At 40.3% G+C, this 20,149-nt stretch overlaps 1 protein-coding gene across 1 annotated transcript; it reads left to right on the plus strand.

Moving 5' to 3' along the window:
- Positions 1–7,802: 7,802 nt before the first annotated feature.
- Positions 7,803–8,198, plus strand: LOC103696824 (calcium-binding protein PBP1-like). The gene has a single exon (XM_008778545.2). The coding sequence runs from the start codon at positions 7,803–7,805 to the stop codon at positions 8,196–8,198; it is 396 nt and encodes a 131-aa protein (XP_008776767.2).
- The last annotated feature ends 11,951 nt before the right edge of the window (positions 8,199–20,149 follow it).

Consider the following 20,149-nt stretch of genomic DNA (forward strand, 5'->3'; position numbering starts at 1 on the left):
TCTACCTGTTGGAGACCCATAGTCACAGGTCGCCACACTTGGACACTATTAAAATTAGCCTTCAGATCCGAACCTTCGGGTGCAGAAGCTCGTTTCTTCTGACTCACCGACTGAGTCACGTCGTATATAAGATTTGGTTCGGACTAGTTAGAGGCTCTTGCTCATTCTCAACTAATAACATATCTGGCTCCGGCTGGAACAGAGCCCCATAATTACCCATTGCTTTATTTTTCTAGCTTCTGCTTCTCCTCCGCTGGCACCCACCATCGCAATCATAAATCTGTTATCTGTGAAGCCTCGCATAATGATCTAGGACGTCATCCAAAAAGATCAGTATGAAGATATGATTTAAGTTTCTTGGTATCCAAGATATATTGGGTGCATAGCCGAGACAGCTCTGATGCGAATGACCAATTCAAAACAAAAGCGAGAGGTGCTCATACTTTGAACGGCTGCCAAGTTCTCCAACTTTTCACTGTCACGCCCAAATCCGGGACATAACACGGCTATGCTACTGAGGAGAAGCACCCATAATAACACGAGGGCAATCATTTATTTAGCTTCTAAATCCATCTCAAACAAATATAATAAAAAGAAATCCAAATCTATCATCTATTAAATAACAAAGTAAATAACAATTCGGAGCATCTAAACCCAAACATAAATACCAAACTCCATAATCTTCAATATTTAGATATTACTAAACTACAAACTCATAATCAATTAAGGAACTAAAATTCAACTACAAGTCGCCAAACTTACTAGCACCAACGTCTAAGCCTGGACCATCATTCGTCCCTACTTCTATTCGTCTGGAGAGAGAAAAATAAAAATAGAGATTTGTAAGCGACATAGCTTAGTAAGTAAAACATATACTACTTCACCGAATCAAGCATAAGTTTTTTATGTTAGTGCCTCATTTAAAAAAAATAACAGTTATTGCAAAAATAAAGCATTTCGTAGTACAATATATTGAAATAAGTTATAAAGCCAATCATACATGCATAAATCATTCATATTTCATAAACATAGCTCTAAGTTTATATTGCAAATAAATTCGCAAATCATTCTTCTGCTATTTAGCTACATCATAATTCAAAACATTGCTCACAGATTTTCGTGCTATGGTCACTTTATACCCATGACGGGGCCTATATTCGTAATCCATATAGATTCATGTTTCGTATGTCAATTTTATACCTGTCAGCAGGGTTGTGTTCGTATAGATGTTAGATCAAGATGTCGATTTTTCCAATTCTAAGGATCATACATAGCTATTTGAGAATTTTTAAATTATTCATATCCTTTTTTTAATATATATATATGTTAATAAAAAATACTAAATGGCATGATCATATTCATATTTCATAACAAAGCTATTTTTTTAATCATTCATAAAACTATTTTTTATAATAAGGCATGATTTTCATGCTACATATATTGATCCATGATTTTAAAAAAAATATGAAATTTCTACAGAAAAATCATATATATGGAAAATATGATAATTTAAAAAATAATAAGGAGTATAAAATCTACTTACCTCGAATGCCTTAGACCATCAAACTTCACTAGGCAAATGAATCTGCTAAACCTATTTAATATATTAGAAATAAAATTAATTTCTAGTCAATGACTTGAATGGAATTAAAAATAATAAGGAACAAGAATGATTAGCACATGATGGCTTTTGACGGTTCCAGGTGGGTCAAGCATGAGGCACAGGGTCAAGGCCAATCAACAGAGTTCATTATCAGTGAGTTCTATAGACACTTAACGGGGGCGTGATGATCAGCCTAGTAGATGGTTTGAGCACCAGGGCAGTTTAAGGCCTCTTTGCGAGGGTCAACTCAAGTCTATAGAACAGGTGGATAGGACTTGGTTCATATATCCATGGGTCTTCTTAGAGAAAAAAGAGAGATGAGAGGGAAAGAAGAGAGAGAAAATAAGAGTGAGAAAGAGAGGGATGGGCCCTCCTCCTCTTCTTCTTCTTCTCTTCTTTCTTCTTCTTTCTTGGCAAAATAGAGGATGAAGGAGGCAAACTGGTGGCTGATCATGTTGGTCTGGCGAGGCAATAGCTGGCGGCGGTGGCGATGACCGGCTAGCTGGATTTAGCCCAAAAGAGGGCAAGCAGGGGTCTTTGATCCAATTAGATCCAAGCACTAGTCAGCTTGTCGGCGACTGGAGCTCCGGCATCTGCTAGGGGCCCACTCAGTGAGGGGGTAAAGGCCTCGACGATGAACACTGGTAGCAGAGACGTCCAGAATAAAAAGAAAAAGAGAAAACAAATAGGGGCAAAAACAGTAATTCTTCTCAATTGATTTCTAGCGAAATCGACACCGACTGTGGTGGTTTGAGGTTGTGGAGAGAAGAGAAAGAAAAGAGAAAGAAGACCAAGGCCTTACCTTGCTCTAGTGAGCTCTTCGACATCGATTCGCAGCGGGCATGATGATGGAAAGCCATGAACTTGATGGAAGAAAAGGGGAGCAAAAGTGAGAGAAGGGAGCTTGATGATCATTGGTGGAGGATCATGGAGGGGTGGGGAGGTGGTTATATAGGGGAAGCAAGTCTCCCTTGGCTCTCGAAAGTTGACTCCCACCGGAAGTCGGATGGAGAAAAAGAGTTTTTTTTTTCTTCAACCCGATGGGAGCTTGGGCTAGGCCAAACCCTGGTCAGGTCGGTCAAGCGGACCAGGCCTTGACTAGGTTGGGCAATCACATTCACCACCATATATATACCCTCAACCAGCACACATGCCAAGCATACGCCCCCCCCCCCCCCCCCCCCCTCTAATAATGCTTTCGGTGCAAAATATACAACTACCTATGTACCTATAGCTGCTGCTAACCTCAGTACCTTATCGTTACCCTGAAGCTCAATACGTATATAGCTCCAGAAATCTGCTCCAAATGACGCTCGCCGGATGGTGTCCATTCCTAGATGGAATTTAGGTCACGCACTATAGGAAAGGTAGGTTTTTCCGACTACAAGAAGCCGACGCTAAGTAGAAACGTCAGTAATTTTTGGCTCCAGCACCAAAATTTGCCGACGCTTCAAAGGACCGTCGGCAGGCACGGAGAGTAGACGACGCTTATAAGCATTGTCGGAGTCAACCTGACCTAAGACGACGCTTATAAGCGTCGTCGAAAGCCATCCCCCACGTATCGACCTAGCCTAAGATGATGCTTATAAGCGTCGTCGGAGGCCCAGACCTAACTCGACGCTTATAAGAGTCGTCGGAGGCCACATCCCTCCTTTTCTCTCTCTCTCTCTCTCTCTTCCCCAGCTCGATCGACTTGAATGCTTTATTTTCAAGCCCTAGCCCCCTTCCACCTCCCCGACGACCACCTACCGACCCGAAGCCCCGATCGATCTCCTCCTCCCTCCTCTCCGGCGCAAGCTCCGCCTCGGCCCAAGATCTTTTCTCCTCCTCCCTCCTCTGCGGCGCCGACCGAACGGCCCTCAAGCCTGGAGTGAGCTTCGCCTCTGCCCGAGGATCTTCTCCTCCTCCCTTCTCTCCAGCTCCGACCGACCGGCTCTCAAGCCTTGATCGAGCTTCGCCTCCACCCGAGGATCTTGTCCTCCTCCCTCCTCTCCGACGTCGATCGACCAGCCCCAAGCCCCGAACGATCGAGATCCGCCTCCACCCGAGGTATTTGAATACTTTCCCTGATAATTCAGATTATTATTCCCAAAGTTATATTTGTTTCATTTACTTGAATATTTGTTGTATTTGGGCTGAGTACTTATCATTTTATTTCATATTCACTGTATGAAAAATTTGAGGTTTACTATATCCTTAGAAGAAAAATTAGATGGTCCATGCAAATTTCAACTTGTGTGGAGTAGATTGAATTCTCTATTTGAAACTTAAACATGGTATAGTTTTAATGGTTACAGGCCACAATTGATCAGCAAAAGCATTAGACATAAATGAGAGGGAATTTGAGCTGGATCAGCCAGATATAATAAAGAGTTAAGGGGACCTTGCTGTGTTCTATCACAAACTACAACATACAGAATTGGCTCTAAAGTAACATTCCATATTTTTTCGAAAATCAAATTTCATCTAGCACGGGCTTGTTTTGATGTTAACGTGATCAATTACCTTCTGATCAAAGTGCCCTTCCACCCTTCCAATTTTGTTCGTCACTCCCCTTCATATTGTTTTCATGTAAGAAAATTGCTCAGATTAGATTTTTTTTAATGAGATAAATAACTCCATTTCTGTCTGGCTGGCTCAAAAGACTTCCATATCTCATTTTTTATGAAATTTATTGCACTTATGTATTTCAAGCTATATACCTTCATTGTGTAAATGAGGCTGATGTGGTTGACAACTTATCTGTTTAATTTTTGGATTGTTGTAACTATTGCTTGCATAGAGCTAGTAATGTTGATAACATATAATTATTTGTACAACAAATGTTGAAAAAGTAGTATTACAGTCATCCTCCCACGAGTGCAATAGTTCAATATATTTACAATTTGTTGATTTGGTAAACATGTCATGATGAAATAGTATATATGATGCATTTGTAATAGAATGATGTATTTCTCTTTGCTGAAGGGAGAAGGACAAAGTTGTGCAATAGTTGGATAATTTACAAATATCTCAATGTAAGTGGGCATTAACCACAAAGACATTGGTTTGCATTTATAAGGTAAATATGTTAATTGGATGTTTGGTGTTGAAACATAGTATTCATCACAGAATTGAAAACTCAAGGGTGACTTGAAATTTGGCCCAACTCGTCCAATAGTCAGCTTCTCATAGAGATATCCTGTACTCAATGGGGTTGGAGTTAGAGACCCCATTTGTACTTGCAATAGGGACAGCATGATTCAATCCTACATTGTCCTTGATGCTCCCACTTTTGATAAATTAACTATGTAATTAAGTAGTCATTGTACCATATGCCATGCATCTAGTGTAGAACTAGTCCAAATGCAGGGAATATTGTGGGGGAGAGCAATATGCACGTAATGTCTTAGGTGTCCCTAAACATATTCTTTTGCTTAATTAACCTCAAAATTAAATGAGTTGAACCGGTGAAAACCAACTTAAAATGAATATCGAATCATGAATTGTTAATGTTGCAGTCTATTTCAGTAGTGATATCCTGCCCCCTTAAAATATATATGCATCAAATTCAAGTCTACTGTATCAACTTGCAACCTTATTGCTCCAATTATCTTCTAACTATATATGTGTATCAACTATTTATCTTTGCAGGCTCAGCTTGACCAAATTTCATATTTATTACAGAAATTTACCCTTTAGATAAATAACTAAATCTATTTGAATATTTTATATAATTATAACATATTTTTGTACGAATATAATGATTTTTATATTCTTAACTTCTAAAGTTTCTTTTTTTTCTTATGAATTGCTAATACTTTATCTACTCGTAGAGATGATGATGATGCCATCGACTCCAGATACCTCATAGACTGTTTATTTAGGAATTCGATATGTATGTTTTTAATATTTTCGAAGCACATTGTAAATGTAATCATGTACGACAATATGAATATTTTGAATAAAAAATTCTTGTTTGTGATGTGGCTTTTGCTATGTATTTGTTGTTTTGGCAAATAATGTATATAGAATTTAAAAATTATTTTTATTATTTTTTTAAAAAAATAATCACTATAGCTGATGCTTAAAAGCGTCGGCAATAACAAAACTGACACGGCACAGAGTGGCCTTTACCGATGCTTACAAGCATTAGCAAAGGTCCTAGATTGGCTAACGCTAATAAGCGTTGCCAGAAGCCCAATAAGCGTCGGTGGACTCTAAAATGGGCCGATGCTTAGCGTCGGCCCAAGCCTAGATACGCCTAATGCTTATAAACGTCGGCGAACTCCAAAATGAAGCCAACGCTTATAAGTGTCAGTATAGCTTCCATTTAGGCTGACACTTCCAAAAAACGTTGGAAAAAAAAAAATTTCCACCTCCACCTGTTCGGCACTTTTGCGATGCTTTCAAAAGTATCGGCGCGAAAATTACCGATGCTTATAAGTATCGGTAAAGACTCTAAAATATGCCAGGAAAAAACTATTTTTGTTGTAGTAGCAGTAACTCTAAGGCCAGTCCAGCGACTACCCACGGCCCTTTCGCCTTCACAAGGACGTCCCAATTCATTGTCAGCAACCCTTTTCATTATATTAATCATCACTTCCGGTAGTTCCCTAACTCACCATCAGTTTTACAATTTTATGGCGTCTTCCACCCTCACCATTACACCAACAATAATTATTTTTTGACCCTTTCTCCTACCCTCCCACCAGACCGTGCGGCCGTTGATCACAAAAGCATGCAAACCAAGTACACCCTGAGAAATTTCCTGTTTGTGCTTTGAGAGGACTACCGACAATTTTGAAGTTCCCACAGCTTCCATATGCCCTCTTCTTCCCTCCATAAAGAGCACGTCTTTTGTGGCCCTATATTGAAAACAATGTAGTAAGAAACACTGCATCTGAACTTCGACAAGGAAATATTCCAACACCCTTCGATGTTTCTTTGTTTCACACTTATTTCCTTCTTCACTAAGCCGGATCTAGTTCCTTGTCTCACATGACTACCTCTATAGTTTCCACTTGCTCTCACTTATATTTCTTTCTCAGGCCAAAATGCAACTAGATGGAAGATCACCTTTTTGTACAAGGATAGCAAGGTAGAAGTTCATTCGCCATCACCACTTGTGCCCATATTTGAACTCTTTTCTGGAAGTATTTAAAAGTTGATCAGATAAATTACTGATTATTTTGTTAAAAAATTATCCGGTATTTGATTGAAAAAGGACTCACTTAAATCGTTGAGCTCAAAATGTAAGATGAGTAGGTAGATAAATAGACAGATATTAAGATTATAAAAACCCTCAAATGTTGAACACCAAGAATCGCAAATCATGCATTTGCATTCATGGCCCTACTTATTATCTTGTCAGATATGATGTTATTTCCATATAATTTTATTTTACTAGGATTCTAACAATCCAGCTAGTAAATATTTTTGATTTATTGTAAAATTTCCAAAAAAATCTGCTGCGACTGATTGTAGTCAATTCTGAAAACCATATACTTTACCTACTGTACATAAGGTCTCGAGTATAATGCCTATTAACATCTAGTAGCCTCTTTCATTAAGTGTGGTGGATTCTAAGTTCTAACACATTACACTCAAGAGAAAGGTAAGCATACGACCATTATATTGTCATTTCTTTGAAGTCTAACTAATTCATTTGGAATGAACGCATCATTATTGACGAAGCTACATTGCATTCTTCCAATTGACAACGCCATGAAGCAAAAAAACATGTTGTGCATTTTCTTGAGTGGTTGAATTCGATGCAAGATGTCACAAACCACATATGGTTCTACTTGGCGGTTGACACCTGGACCTAAATTGAGGCCCTTCTATTATTTTCCATGATGAGAAATGACTCCCATCTATTAATCTCTTTCTTGGATTCCAGGTAAGGTTTTTTTTTAAGCAGTCGAACCCATCCATCACCAAATATAGGGGCCAGCTTGTAAAAACATTAGCCGGTGGGGGGCTACTCGATAAAAAGCAGCCAGCCCATGCAGAGAAAAAAAGGGAAAATCTATGCAGCTTCCCCGAAGCTAAACCTAAATACTGTCTTTCCTCTGAAGAATCCGGCAACCACCTTTATTAAAACTTAATAGCGCTTACTTGTACCTTGGTTGGCACCTATGGAGACTCCTTCCAAGAACCTCTTCTCCTCCTTATTTAACACCTCCTCGCTTCCCCGCCTCTCCCATTCACCAAACCGATGACCTCTGGCTCGAACCCTATGAATCAAAGACCAGATAGCATGGTGGAGGACTTGCTCGAATTCAAGGACTTCTTGCCGTTTATGGCCGAGAGTCTGGGGCCCGAGGGGCTCATCGAGGAGCTCTGCAAGGGGTTCCGACTGCTTATGGACGCAAAGAAGGGCCTCATCACGCTCGAGAGTTTGAGGAGGAACGCGGCGAGGCTCGGGCTCGAGGGGATGGCAGATGATGAGCTCTTGGGAATGCTAAGGGAGGGGGATTTGGATGGGGATGGAGCTCTGGACCAGATGGAGTTCTGCATCCTTATGTTTAGGTTGAGCCCGGAGTTGATGCAGGGGTCTCAGAGGATGTTAGAAGAGGCTCTTGGGATGGAGTTAAGGTCTGTTGTGCTCTAACGTTCTTCGTTTGCCTTCAGCTTCGTGCGCCAATGCTCGTTTGTAATCATCTGGATCACCATATCTCACTTTGACATAATTGTTCATGCTTGTATCTAAATGGAGATGCTAAGGAAATCAAATAAGGATGGTGCTTGTAAGGGGGGAAAAAATAAGGGAACGAATGCTAGAAAAAATTTATTTTTATTTTATCAGTTCTATTATTATGTAGTTTTGAGGCATGTCAATGCGGTCCTCCATAAAGCTCTACAACATTCCAAATTTGGGAAAATTTTTGCAGTGAGAAAGCCAAGAATAGTCATCAAGGGCTTATGACCTCTTTGTTTCTTTTTCATTCTTCTACCTCTCCCCATTGTACATATTCATGCTAGTTAATAATAGGTGTGGGAGTAATTAACTTCCCCCTTATTCCCTCCAAAAAAAAAAGGGTAGCTCTTGACTTCTACATCGAATCAATCACCTACTTCTAATTCATGATCTTACCATAACACAACCAACGAGTCTTATCATTCTCTAGAAAACCACCAATCCTCGTTCAGAGTAATGTTTATTTAGAATCTTGTAATCATAATGATATTTTTCTTTTTTACTGATATTTTGTATAACGTAATCATATACTTCTTTCCAGCTTTTTCTAACATGATGTTTTATATATCCATATTGATGTTCTCCTTGTCGAGGTTTGGTTGGGAATTCCATGTTCCTATGCTAACTTTCTATTCTATGAACTAATAGGGTTCTGCCAAACCTCTCACCTCTTATTTCATAGCATCAAAAAAAAATCCGGAACAAGAAATAAAAGAAGAGGCGGATGAGAAAGAGGAAGCAAACCATCTCTTTGCAAAAACTTTTTCAGCTTCCTTTTTAACAAATTCTCACATTATATTAATCAATTCTTCCACCTAATGTCTACATTTTTTTCTCAAAATCATTATGTAATACATCTCACATACCTAAATTGCATTTTCCTTTTTTTAAGGAAACCCAGCTGCAGTCATTTCTGAGTGAATATATTGCATCTACCTTCTCAAAAATTGAAGGTTCAAAAACTTAAGATGCATGGATCTTATTAAATATTGATGAAACATGAAATCCTTATGACCCAATAGATAAAAGGCCTAGGAGAATATTCCTATATTTGACATCTTGTTGTGGAAATTTTACAAATATGATATATATAACGGTTCAGTGAACTCGAGTTTGTCTTAGTAGGCCACACCCCTCTACTTAGTAATCTGAGCTTCTAAGTTTGATTCTTTGGTGTATTTTTAAAAATTTAGAATAGCATAGCTATCTTGCTATTAGATCTGAATGCTGGAACTTTTTTACCTATTAGTTTCTTAATTAGGGAATAAATATTTAATTATGTCCAATTGGTCAAGGTGACAGACTAGAAATCTGTTGGTCTTCGTCCCCACAATTTCAGATCCTACATAAGTCATCAGTCAAGCTTTGATTTCTACATTTACAAAGAAGAATGGACCATAATTTATAACAACCTAGGATCTCAACTGAAAGGTATTATTTAGATTCTTTGATCTTGTATAAATACCTAAGATCTACCCAGTTAATAACCCATGTGGGACTAAACACACGCCCACACAAGTCCTAACATACTCTCTCTTTTTAAGCCACGTCAGGCTAAGGGTTCAAATCTATTCAAATCTAATCACAAGCACCAAGATCAGCCCATAGTCACTCCTAATAGATGCGTGCTACAATGTCCCCTAGTCTACATAGGTTATAGACTAGGTCTGCTCTAATACCATTTGTAATAACTCAAAACCTCACTCAATATGGCTAACTGGAAAGTATTTATGGGTTCCTTGATCCTACATAAGTACCTAAGATCTACTCAGCGAATAAATAATATGGGACTAACCACACGCCCGCACGAGTCCGCACATAATTATGTCATCCTATAGGACCAATAAGCGAGTCTGCCACTTTAGGGCCTTTACACCTATTTTTACAGAACTGGGCTGAAAATTAATTCATGGATTGGACCGTCCATTTAAGCATAATCTTATATCAACCATACTCCACTCAACCTAAATCATATGGAGAGAAAAAAAGATCTCCATAGATCTATTTTCTTCCTACAGCCCAAAAGCTAGGACTCGGTTTAGACGGACTTTTTAAAAATGCAAGTTAGATAGGCGAACAGGTCCGATTCCTATAAATTTTTTGGTGCAATCCTGTAAGAATATCCAAATAGATCCTATGTGGTTCAGAGGAAGTAGAGATAGATCAAGGAGGAATCATAACTAGTTTCCAGTCTGCTTCCCCTTGCCATAAATCACAACATCATGGGGTTGCATTTACTCATGTGACAAAGGTGGAATGGACTAACAAGCTGAAGACAAAAGCATGTGATATAGGAACTTTCAATCTTTCAACCCAATGGTGCACCACTATAAAATTTTTCTTCTTCTTCTTCTTCTTCTTCTTCTTCTTTTATTCTAGTTGTTTCTAGAGAGATTGTAGTATATGATATTCCTAGTTTTACCTTTTTAACAAAAATCATGTTTTCACAGGATCCTTCCTTTTCTTTTGAGAAACCTAGAGAGGTTTTAGAAAAATCGGTCTCCAATATTATTAAAAAGAGTATTTACATGAGAAGAAAATGGAGGCAGCCTTGGGAACTACCTCTAGAGACGTTACAATGGATGGAGTTACAAAGCTCCAGTAAATTTTCTATGACATGTAGAATGTTTCTTAGAACGCAACGAACCTCATGAACTGAATGACGAAACGATGGAGTTTAGGATGGTACATAAAGTTCTTATTCTAGAAACTTCGATTCTGTTCTTAATTTTCAGCGTTGCCAGCAAGTGGCCACAACAAGCTGATCCTAGGTCCCTATATCTTTTGGGGAAATTCTTTTTACCCACTAATATGTCTCGGAATAGACTACAACTGTGAAGACCCACATTAGGATTGGGCCGGTCTCTGAATAAGGCAGCCCAACACAAAAAAAAAGGGGGAGGGAGTCTCCCGATCGAAGTATCCTCCCTCCCCTGTTTTCAAAATTCCTCCCCCTCCCGAATCCACCGGAAGAGAGATTTTTTTTTAGGGTGATAAAAATCCTACCAAATCGGGCCGATATTCCCTCTCTCTCTCCTTAGGGCATCAACCGAGAGCCCTCCTACACACACAAAAAAAAGGAAAGAGATTGGGTTCTACCTTGCCGCGGGAAGGATCGGAGCATTCGCCGTCGATCCGGTCGGAAGGATCTCGCCGGAGGTAAGGTGAGCACCCTTTCCTCCTCCTCCTTCGTTTTTGGCCATTATTTCTTTGGGAATGTGGCCGGAAAGCCACCGGACTGATGGGGAAAGCCGAACCCTGTTCGGCCTTCTCCTCTTCCGTTCCAGCCAGCCGTCACCGGGCGTGGCACCGCCGGCACGCCACAGGCCGACGACCATGGAGCGTCGCCGGCCGTGGACCACCTACTGCCGAACCCCCTTCTCCCCTTTCCATCGGGAAGAAGGAAGAAGAGGGAAAGAGAAAGGGTCTTCCCATTCCCTTTCTCTTATTATATTTCCCTCTCTCTCTAGTTGGGTTCTCTCTCTACACATGGATCTGGGGAGAGCAATGCTTTGTGGACTCTAGAAAGTCCTGGGATGTTAGATTTTAGAGGACCCTTTAGAGGAATCAAATAGGGGTCCTAGATTATCATATATTTTTGATAAATTTTAATGATGATTTGGTTCTGTAGGGGGACAATCTGTTGGACGAGAGGACGCTAAGCGGAGTCCTGCGCATTCCGATTCATATATCGCCGTGAGGGCGGGTGATTAGTTGTCTGAGTTTTTAACAAAGGGTAAGAATCCTTGTATGCCAATCCTGCATGATACTAATATTTTTACACTATATATGTTTGATATGCTATGATCCAGACAAAGCAGAAATAGTTTTATATTAAATTTTATTTTGATCGTGTTGGCTTATGATAGGTACTATGGTGGATGCATGTATGCGCATAACCTACACCTGCATATTTGGATTTATAAATGTGGTTCCTATGATATGATGGCATTAAATCGTATTTTGGTTATATTTGTTTGTAATTGATAGTATGATGGATACAATCCTGAGCATAATTTACATTTACATAATTGGACTAATGGATATGGTGGATAGACTAACCATGTTATATTGATTGCCCTGTCACGGGCCGGAAACGTGACCATGGTTAGTCTAGGTTGGAAATAAAGTGGAAAAAGGAATTGATATGTGTATGTGAATTGGTTAAATGAGTAGAGACTTTGGGCTTATCTCGTTAGTTTTGATTGCCCCATCACAGGCTGGAAATGTGATACTATCGATTGCCCCGTCACAGGCTGGAAATGTAACATTATCGATTGCCCCATCACAGGCCGAAAATGTGATGCTATCGATTGCCTCGTCACGGGCCGGAAACATGACCGGGATGTAGCCCAAAGTTGGAAAGATAATTGATCCGGATCAAGTTAATATAGAATGAAAAGAAAAAGCATTGAAAACAGTAATAAAAATTTATAAGCTATCATATGCTATATCATTCTTGTGTGGCTGGACTTGCATTGATGTTTGATGTACATACCTTTATTGATTATTCGAGTCTTTTGGAAATTGTTTTTGATTTAATGAAATGTGCATCGATTTGTCGTGGTCTTCCAATCTATATTATTATTGTGTTGGTGAGGATGTGTAGGGGTTCTTACTGGGCTGTAAAGCTCACCCCCTCTTCTTCTTTTTTTTTTAATCAAAGTTGCAGGATGCATAGAGTTGGATGGGACGGACGCAGAGTGCGAGTACCAGAGTCATTAGTTAGTTTGTTTGTTTATCCTTCTTTGATGTCGATGAACATTTGAAGATCTTGTAATTGAACTAATTTGTTTATTTGGACATGTCGAATTTGTCTATTTGAATTACTAAATTAATTGTGGATTTATTGGATTTTTTGTTAATCATAGGCCTTGCATGATCTTTAGGGCACTGCTTTAGGGCTCATGCGGCCGGTCGCGTATCGGACCCGGGTGCTGGGTTCGGGGTGTGACAGAGTGGTATTAGAGCTTAAGGTTAAGGTATCCTAAGGTTTAGGTTCACGCGAGTGTGAGTAGGGAAAAAATATCTAATGACTTATTAAAGTACCCTCTAGATACATTTTTCTTTGCAATCTTAAAATGTTAAAAGTAACTTGTGTAGGTTGATATGGCACGAGGGAGTGGACGTGGGCGTAATAGGAGGCCGACTCACTTTGTTGATGGCTCCGCTGCTTGGACGACCTCCATACAACATGAAGGTGCTCCACCCTCGCCGGCCAGGAATATGCACCCGCAGGAACACCACGTCAACCTTGTTGGTAGTGCTCTGGAGATGGGAACCCCGGAAACTCCAAGGACAGGAACCTCGGGTGAGCCTAGAATTCAGCCTAATGAACCACTGAGTGCTTCTTAGATGATGCAAGCAATGATGCAACAACAAGCTACTTCCTGTTCAGACATGATGAGAATGATGGAGATGCAACAACGCTTCATGGAACAGCAGCAACAGTTACAGCACCAGCAGCAGCAGGTGTCTCCTCAGTATCTACAGGGGGCTACAAGTCGGCAGGAGCATAATGTTAGTTTGGCAGAATTCAAAAAGTTTGCACCCTCAACTTTTAAAGGCACTTCTGACCCTTTTGAGGCCGAGACTTGGCTGAACGAAATGGAAAAAGTTTTCAATGCCCTGAGATGCCCTGATGAGGATAGGGTCACTTTTGCTACATTTATGCTGCTGGGAGAAGCCGATATTTGGTGGAATGTGGAAAGAGGAAAGAAGGGACAGAATGCTACATCTTTGACTTGGAAAGGATTTAAGGAGATTTTTCGTAACAAATATATTTCCTAAAGCGTGAGACGGCAAAAATTTCGAGAATTTACCCGGTTAGAGCAAGGGAACATAACGGTCACAGAGTATGCTGCAAAGTTTGAGGAACTGGCCAGGTATGCTCCAGGATAGGTGGAGAATGAAAGAGAACGAGCTGAGAAGTTTGAAAGCGGACTTAGAGCCCGAATCAGACAACAGGTGTCTACCTTCGAGCTTTCTTCCTACAAGGATGTGGTTAACAAAGCTTTGGTAGTTGAAAGGGGCTTGAATGAAACTCAAGAAGAGAGGGAAAGAACTCTGAAAAAGAGGAACAAACAAGCTGAGTTACAAATTAAGCATGACAAAGATACTGAATCGAGGCCCAAAAAGCAAACTACTGTGAATGATGAAACTCAGCGCAAGAATACTATAAAATGCTATAGATGTGGCGGCCCCCACTATCGAACAGACTATCACTGGTTCAATGGGAATTGCTTTTCATGTGGCCAACAGGGCCATAGGGCAGACACCTGTCCTAATCGCAAAGAGCAACAAACTCGACAGGCATCTCAGCCTATTCAGGGAGCTCCAACCAACCAAGCATCTCAAAATGAACAACAACGAGGAGGACAACAAAGGCCTAAAACTCAGGGGCGAGTCTATGCTCTTATACAACAGGATGCCGACGCCTCTAACGCTGTGTTGACAGGTACGATTGAAGTCTCATCCACCAATGCCTATATTTTGATTGATCCTGGAGCTACTCATTCTTTTGTATCTGCTGATTTTGTTGAAAGAAATAGTACATTGATTTCTTTGCCACTAGAGACTGAACTGTGTGTCTCCATCCCTAATGGAGATGTAATCTTAGTTAACTCTGTCTGCAAAGATTGTATCTTGAATATTGAAGGCAGAAAAATGAAAGTAGATTTACTAGTCCTAGAGATGAAGGATTTCAACATGATCCTTGGGATGGACTGGTTGGCAGCATATGATGCCACCGTTGACTGCTTTGACAAAACAGTAAAATTTCAAATTTTTGGTCAGCCAGAGTTTACTTTTAGTGGCAACAAAATATTAGCTCCGCCAAAAGTAATCTCAGTCATACAGGCCAAGCGACTCCTTCGAAAAGGTGATGAAGGATTCTTAGCCATGGTAATGGGCACCCAGCTGGAAGAACTCAAACTAGAAGACATTCCTATTGTGAGGAAATTTTCTGATGTCTTCCCAGGGGATTTGCCAGGATTACCTCTTGATAGAGAGGTTGAATTCTCCATTGATTTGATTCCTGGCACTGGACCGATTTCTAAGGCCCCATACCGGATGGCTCCAGTTGAATTAAAAGTGCTAAAGGAACAACTACAGGAGCTGTTGGACAAGGGTTTCATCAGGCCTAGTGTTTCTCCTTGGGGTGCTCCTGTACTATTTGTGAAAAAGAAAGATGGCAGTTTCCGTCTTTGCATAGATTATCGAGAGATAAATGGAGTAACAGTGTAGAACAAATACCCTTTATCGAGAATTGCTGATTTGTTCGATCAGTTGCAAGGGGCACAAATCTTCTCAAAACTTGATCTACGCTCCGGATATCATCAGTTGAAAATAAAGGCTGAAGACATACCGAAGACAGCATTCAAAACTAGATACGGACACTATGAGTTTTTGGTTATGCCTTTCAGGTTAACAAATGCACCGGCAGCCTTTATGGATCTTATGAATCGGATGTTCAAACCCTACCTGGATCAATTTGTGGCAGTGTTTATTGATGACATTCTAGTCTATTCAAAAAGTCCACAAGAGGATGAGGAACATTTGAGGATAGTATTGCAAACTCTTAGAGAAAATGAACTTTATGGCAAGTTGTAGAAATGTGAGTTCTGGTTAAACAGTATCACCTTTCTCGGGCACGTGATCTCCAAGGATGGCATCTCTGTTGACCCAAAGAAAGTGGAGGCAGTAGTTGATTGGAGTAGACCTACTAATGTGTCCGAGGTGCGCAGCTTTTTGGGAATGGCAGGATACTATCGGATATTCGTTGAGGGATTCTCTCATATTGCCATGCCTCTATCTCGTCTAACCCAAAAGCAAGTAAAATTTGAATGGAAGAAGGATTGTGAGCAGAGTTTTTAGGAATTGAAAAGATGATTGGTGACGGCTCCGATATTGGCCCTTCCATCTGGAACAGGAGGCTTCAGTATCTATAGTGATGCATCACGCAGGGGCCTTGGCTGTGTTCTTATGCAGAATGAGAAAGTGATAGCCTATGCTTCTAGACTGTTGAAACCATATGAGCTGAATTACCCTACTCATGATTTGGAGTTAGCAACTGTGATCTTTGCTTTAAAAATATGGAGGCACTATTTATATGGTGAACATTGTGAAATTTTTACGGACCACAAAAGTTTGAAGTATATCTATACTCAAAAGGAGCTGAATTTGAGGCAAAGGAGATGGTTAGAGCTATTAAAGGATTATGACCTAACTATTAATTACCATCCAGGAAAAGCAAATGTTGTGGCCGATGCTCTAAGCCGGAAATCTTCAAGTAAATTAGCGGCTCTGATCACTACACAAAGAAACATTTTGTTGGATTTGAAGAGATATGAAATTGAAGTACGACTGCATGATCCTCAAGTATGACTTGCTAATCTTATGGTGCAGCCTACTCTGATTGAGAGGATTAAGTCATCTCAAAAGGAGGATTCAGAATTACGGAGGGTAAGGGGAACAGTAGAATCTGGTGTCCAAAGCGAATTTCATTTGCATGCAGATGGTTCCTTAAGATTCGATAGCAGATTGTGTGTCCCTAAAGTTCTAGAATTAAGAAATGAAATTTTAGAGGAGGCTCATAGCTCAGCTTATACAATGCATCCAGGAGGCACAAAGATGTATCAGAATTTAAAAAAACATTTTTGGTGGAGTGGTATGAAAAAGGATATTGCTCAATTTGTAGCCCAGTGTCTAGTATGTCAGCAGGTAAAAGCAGAACATCAGAGATCTGCGGGACTATTACAGTCTCTACTTATTCCTCAATGGAAGTGGGAGCATATCACCATGGACTTTGTGACTAGCTTGCCAAAAACCCTACGAGGTAATGATGCCATGTGGGTAATTGTTGACCGGCTAACCAAATCATCACACTTTTTGCCTTTCAGAGTTAGTTTCTCCTTAGAGAGATTGACAGGTTTATATATAGAGCATATTGTGAAGTTACATGGGGTTCCAATTACCATTGTGTTAGATAGAGACAGTAGATTTGTATCACAGTTTTGGAAGAGTCTTCATAAGGCTCTTGGAACCAAATTGAGCTTCAACACAACTTTTCACCCCCAAACTGATGGACAGTCAGAGAGAACTATCCAGATTTTGGAAGACATGTTGAGAGCCTGTGTCATGGATCTAAGAGGAGCGTGGGATGGCCACTTATCACTAATAGAGTTTGCTTACAATAATAGCTATCAAGCAAGTATACAAATGGCTCTTTTTGAGGTGTTGTATGGCCGGAAGTGCCGATCTCCTATTTGTTGGGATGACGTGGGTGAGAGAAAATTGTTAGGCCCAGAGATAGTACAACAGACTGTTGATAAGTTGCAAGTGATCAGAGAACGACTCCGTACAGCTCAGAGTCGCCAAAAGAGTTATGCTGATAATAGAGGGAGAGAACTGGAATTTCAAATTGGAGATCATGTTTTCTTGAGAGTGTCACCTACAAAAGGTGTGATGAGATTTGGGGTTCGTGGCAAATTGAGCCCTAGGTATGTTGGTCCGTTTGAGATTTTGGACAAGGTTGGAGAGGTGGCATATCGACTGGCTTTACCACCGGCTTTATCCAGTGTGCACAATATTTTTCATGTGTCAATGTTGAAGAAATATGTCCCAGATCCGAGTCATGTGGTAGCATATGAGCCATTACATCTTCAGGAGGATTTGACCTATAAGAAGTTTCCGGTACGAATTGTGGACAGAAAAGATCAGGTACTACGACATCGAACCATTCCTTTTGTGAAGGTAAAATGAAATAATCATAAGTAAAGAGAGGCTACTTGGGAGCCTGAAGAAGAGATGTGCTACGCTTTTAATCTTGCTCTTTTAAAAAGGGAAATTAAACGTAGGATACCCCAAGTATAGGGTGTAGCAAAGTAATATTCTCGGTGAGACCGAGATCGAATCCACAGGGATTTGACAGTGAACAAAAACTAAAGGCTAAATAATATTCGGATTGACAAAATATAACTAAGGCATCAGGATTCAGCCTAGCATTTCATCATGCTTTTCTTAAAATCATCTATTATCTCAGTTAAATAGATTTAGTTTTATGGGCAGTATTACAGTAATTCTATTTTAAACTACAGGGATTTCTAAGCATCTGTTATACCCGGGAGAAATAACAAATCAAAGAAAATATATAAGTTTGAAATAATTTCTATCAATCTACTGCACCATAAATCAAATCAAAAAAACATTAAAATCCAATTGATGATTAAAGAAAATACATGAAGAAAATGCTAGGCTTTTCCCTAGCCTTAGCTAGAGAAGATTTAGCTATCCATATGAGATGCAAGCAATTTTATAAAAAGGATTAGTATAGAGTAAATAAAATAAACATAAATCCTTTTTTTTTTTCCTCTTAAGAAAATAGGGTGCTCTGTTTTCTTTCTTTGGGTTTTCTCCTCCCGTTGCTTCTCCTCCTTCTCTTGTTCGGCTGAGAAGGTAGATCGGAAGAGGGAGCTTCCTGGTTCCCTTGGCCTCTAGCTGTCCTCTTCTCCTCTCTCCCGTTGGCTGCCTAGATTGGAAGAGAAGATGCTCCGGATGGCTCTCCCAGCTGCTTTCTCCCTTCCGTTCCGTGACCTCCCCTCGCCTCCTCCTCCTCCTTCCACCGGATGGCTCTCCCTTTTATAGAATTTTCCCAAAGCTCAAGAGACGCTGGGAATCAATGAAGATCAAACCGGCCGTTTAATTTGCTCCCTGTTTTCGCGATGGAAGTCGAACCGAGATTGCTGGGTGCTTTGCGATGGACTCGGTCATGGGAAGGTTTTGATTCGGCTGTTGAGATGATGAAGCATCTGAAACGCATGGATTTGAATGCAGCTTGGAATGATCCGGTTTGCTTGATATACGGGATGAAGTTGAATCGCTTGGGATTCTTCAGCTGGAAATTGTGGAAGAAGATGACCGTTGGGAAGAAAAGAAACGGGGGAGACGGAAGGACTGGCTTTGGAGTTCCCTCGTTGCCGTTTGGGAATTTGAAGATGAAACAATTGGATGCCACGATCGCTGGGAAGCTCCTCATGGATGAATCCTGCTCTGTTCATTGGAACGTTGCTTCACGGATGAAAGAGCCGGTTTGGGAGTTTTGAAGATGAATGGTTGCTGGAAGCGTTTTGATTGTAGATTCTGTTCTCGAAACAGGGGATATGGAAGCCACGTGTGAGACGCGGCTTGGGGATGATCCAGTTGCATGCTGCCACGGTCGGTTGAAAAATGCTGGGATCTTCATGACGCAGGCACTAATGCTGGCTGAATCAGCTGGACGCAGTGATATAGATTGTGCGGATGACGGGCAACGTAAGGCTTAGATGAGATGCTAAGGATTTGTTGAGCTCGGACCGTCAGAAATTGGGCTCAAACCAGAGTTACTGGGTCTCTTGGATTAATTTCACTCAAACACAAATAAAACATTAATTAATTAATTTTATTAATAAAAATTAACTATAATACTAATTAAGATAATATGAAATTTTTACTTTTGTACTCTCATCACACCCCCCAACTAGCTTATTGCTAGTCTCTAGCAATTTAGTGTGAAAATGATAAAATGAGGGTGCAAAAGTATTGTTTATTTTATCAATATGCATGAATTAAAATAAATACTCACTTTCGTAGAGCATTACGATTGCACTTAGCACGTGCAACAAGCCGTTAAACCCCTAGGTTACCCTAGTGGACGAGTGTTGTCTCGTGAGGGTTTGCAGTGATGTTACCCACAAACATCGTTTTTAAGTTAGAAGATACTTTAAAACATAGCAACCCTTAAGGCAAATGTAAATGTGACGTCTCAGAATACCTATACCTCCACCACAATTTGGTACCCTTTGAGTTCTAGGTGCACTACTCAAATT

The sequence above is a fragment of the Phoenix dactylifera genome, chromosome 4 (assembly GCF_009389715.1).
Source record: "Phoenix dactylifera cultivar Barhee BC4 chromosome 4, palm_55x_up_171113_PBpolish2nd_filt_p, whole genome shotgun sequence".
Lineage (NCBI taxonomy): Eukaryota > Viridiplantae > Streptophyta > Magnoliopsida > Arecales > Arecaceae > Phoenix > Phoenix dactylifera.

Coding starts and splice junctions, on each gene's coding strand:
- LOC103696824 (XM_008778545.2), top strand. CDS start 7,803: ATGACCTCTGGCTCGAACCCTATGAATCAAAGACCAGATAGCATGGTG.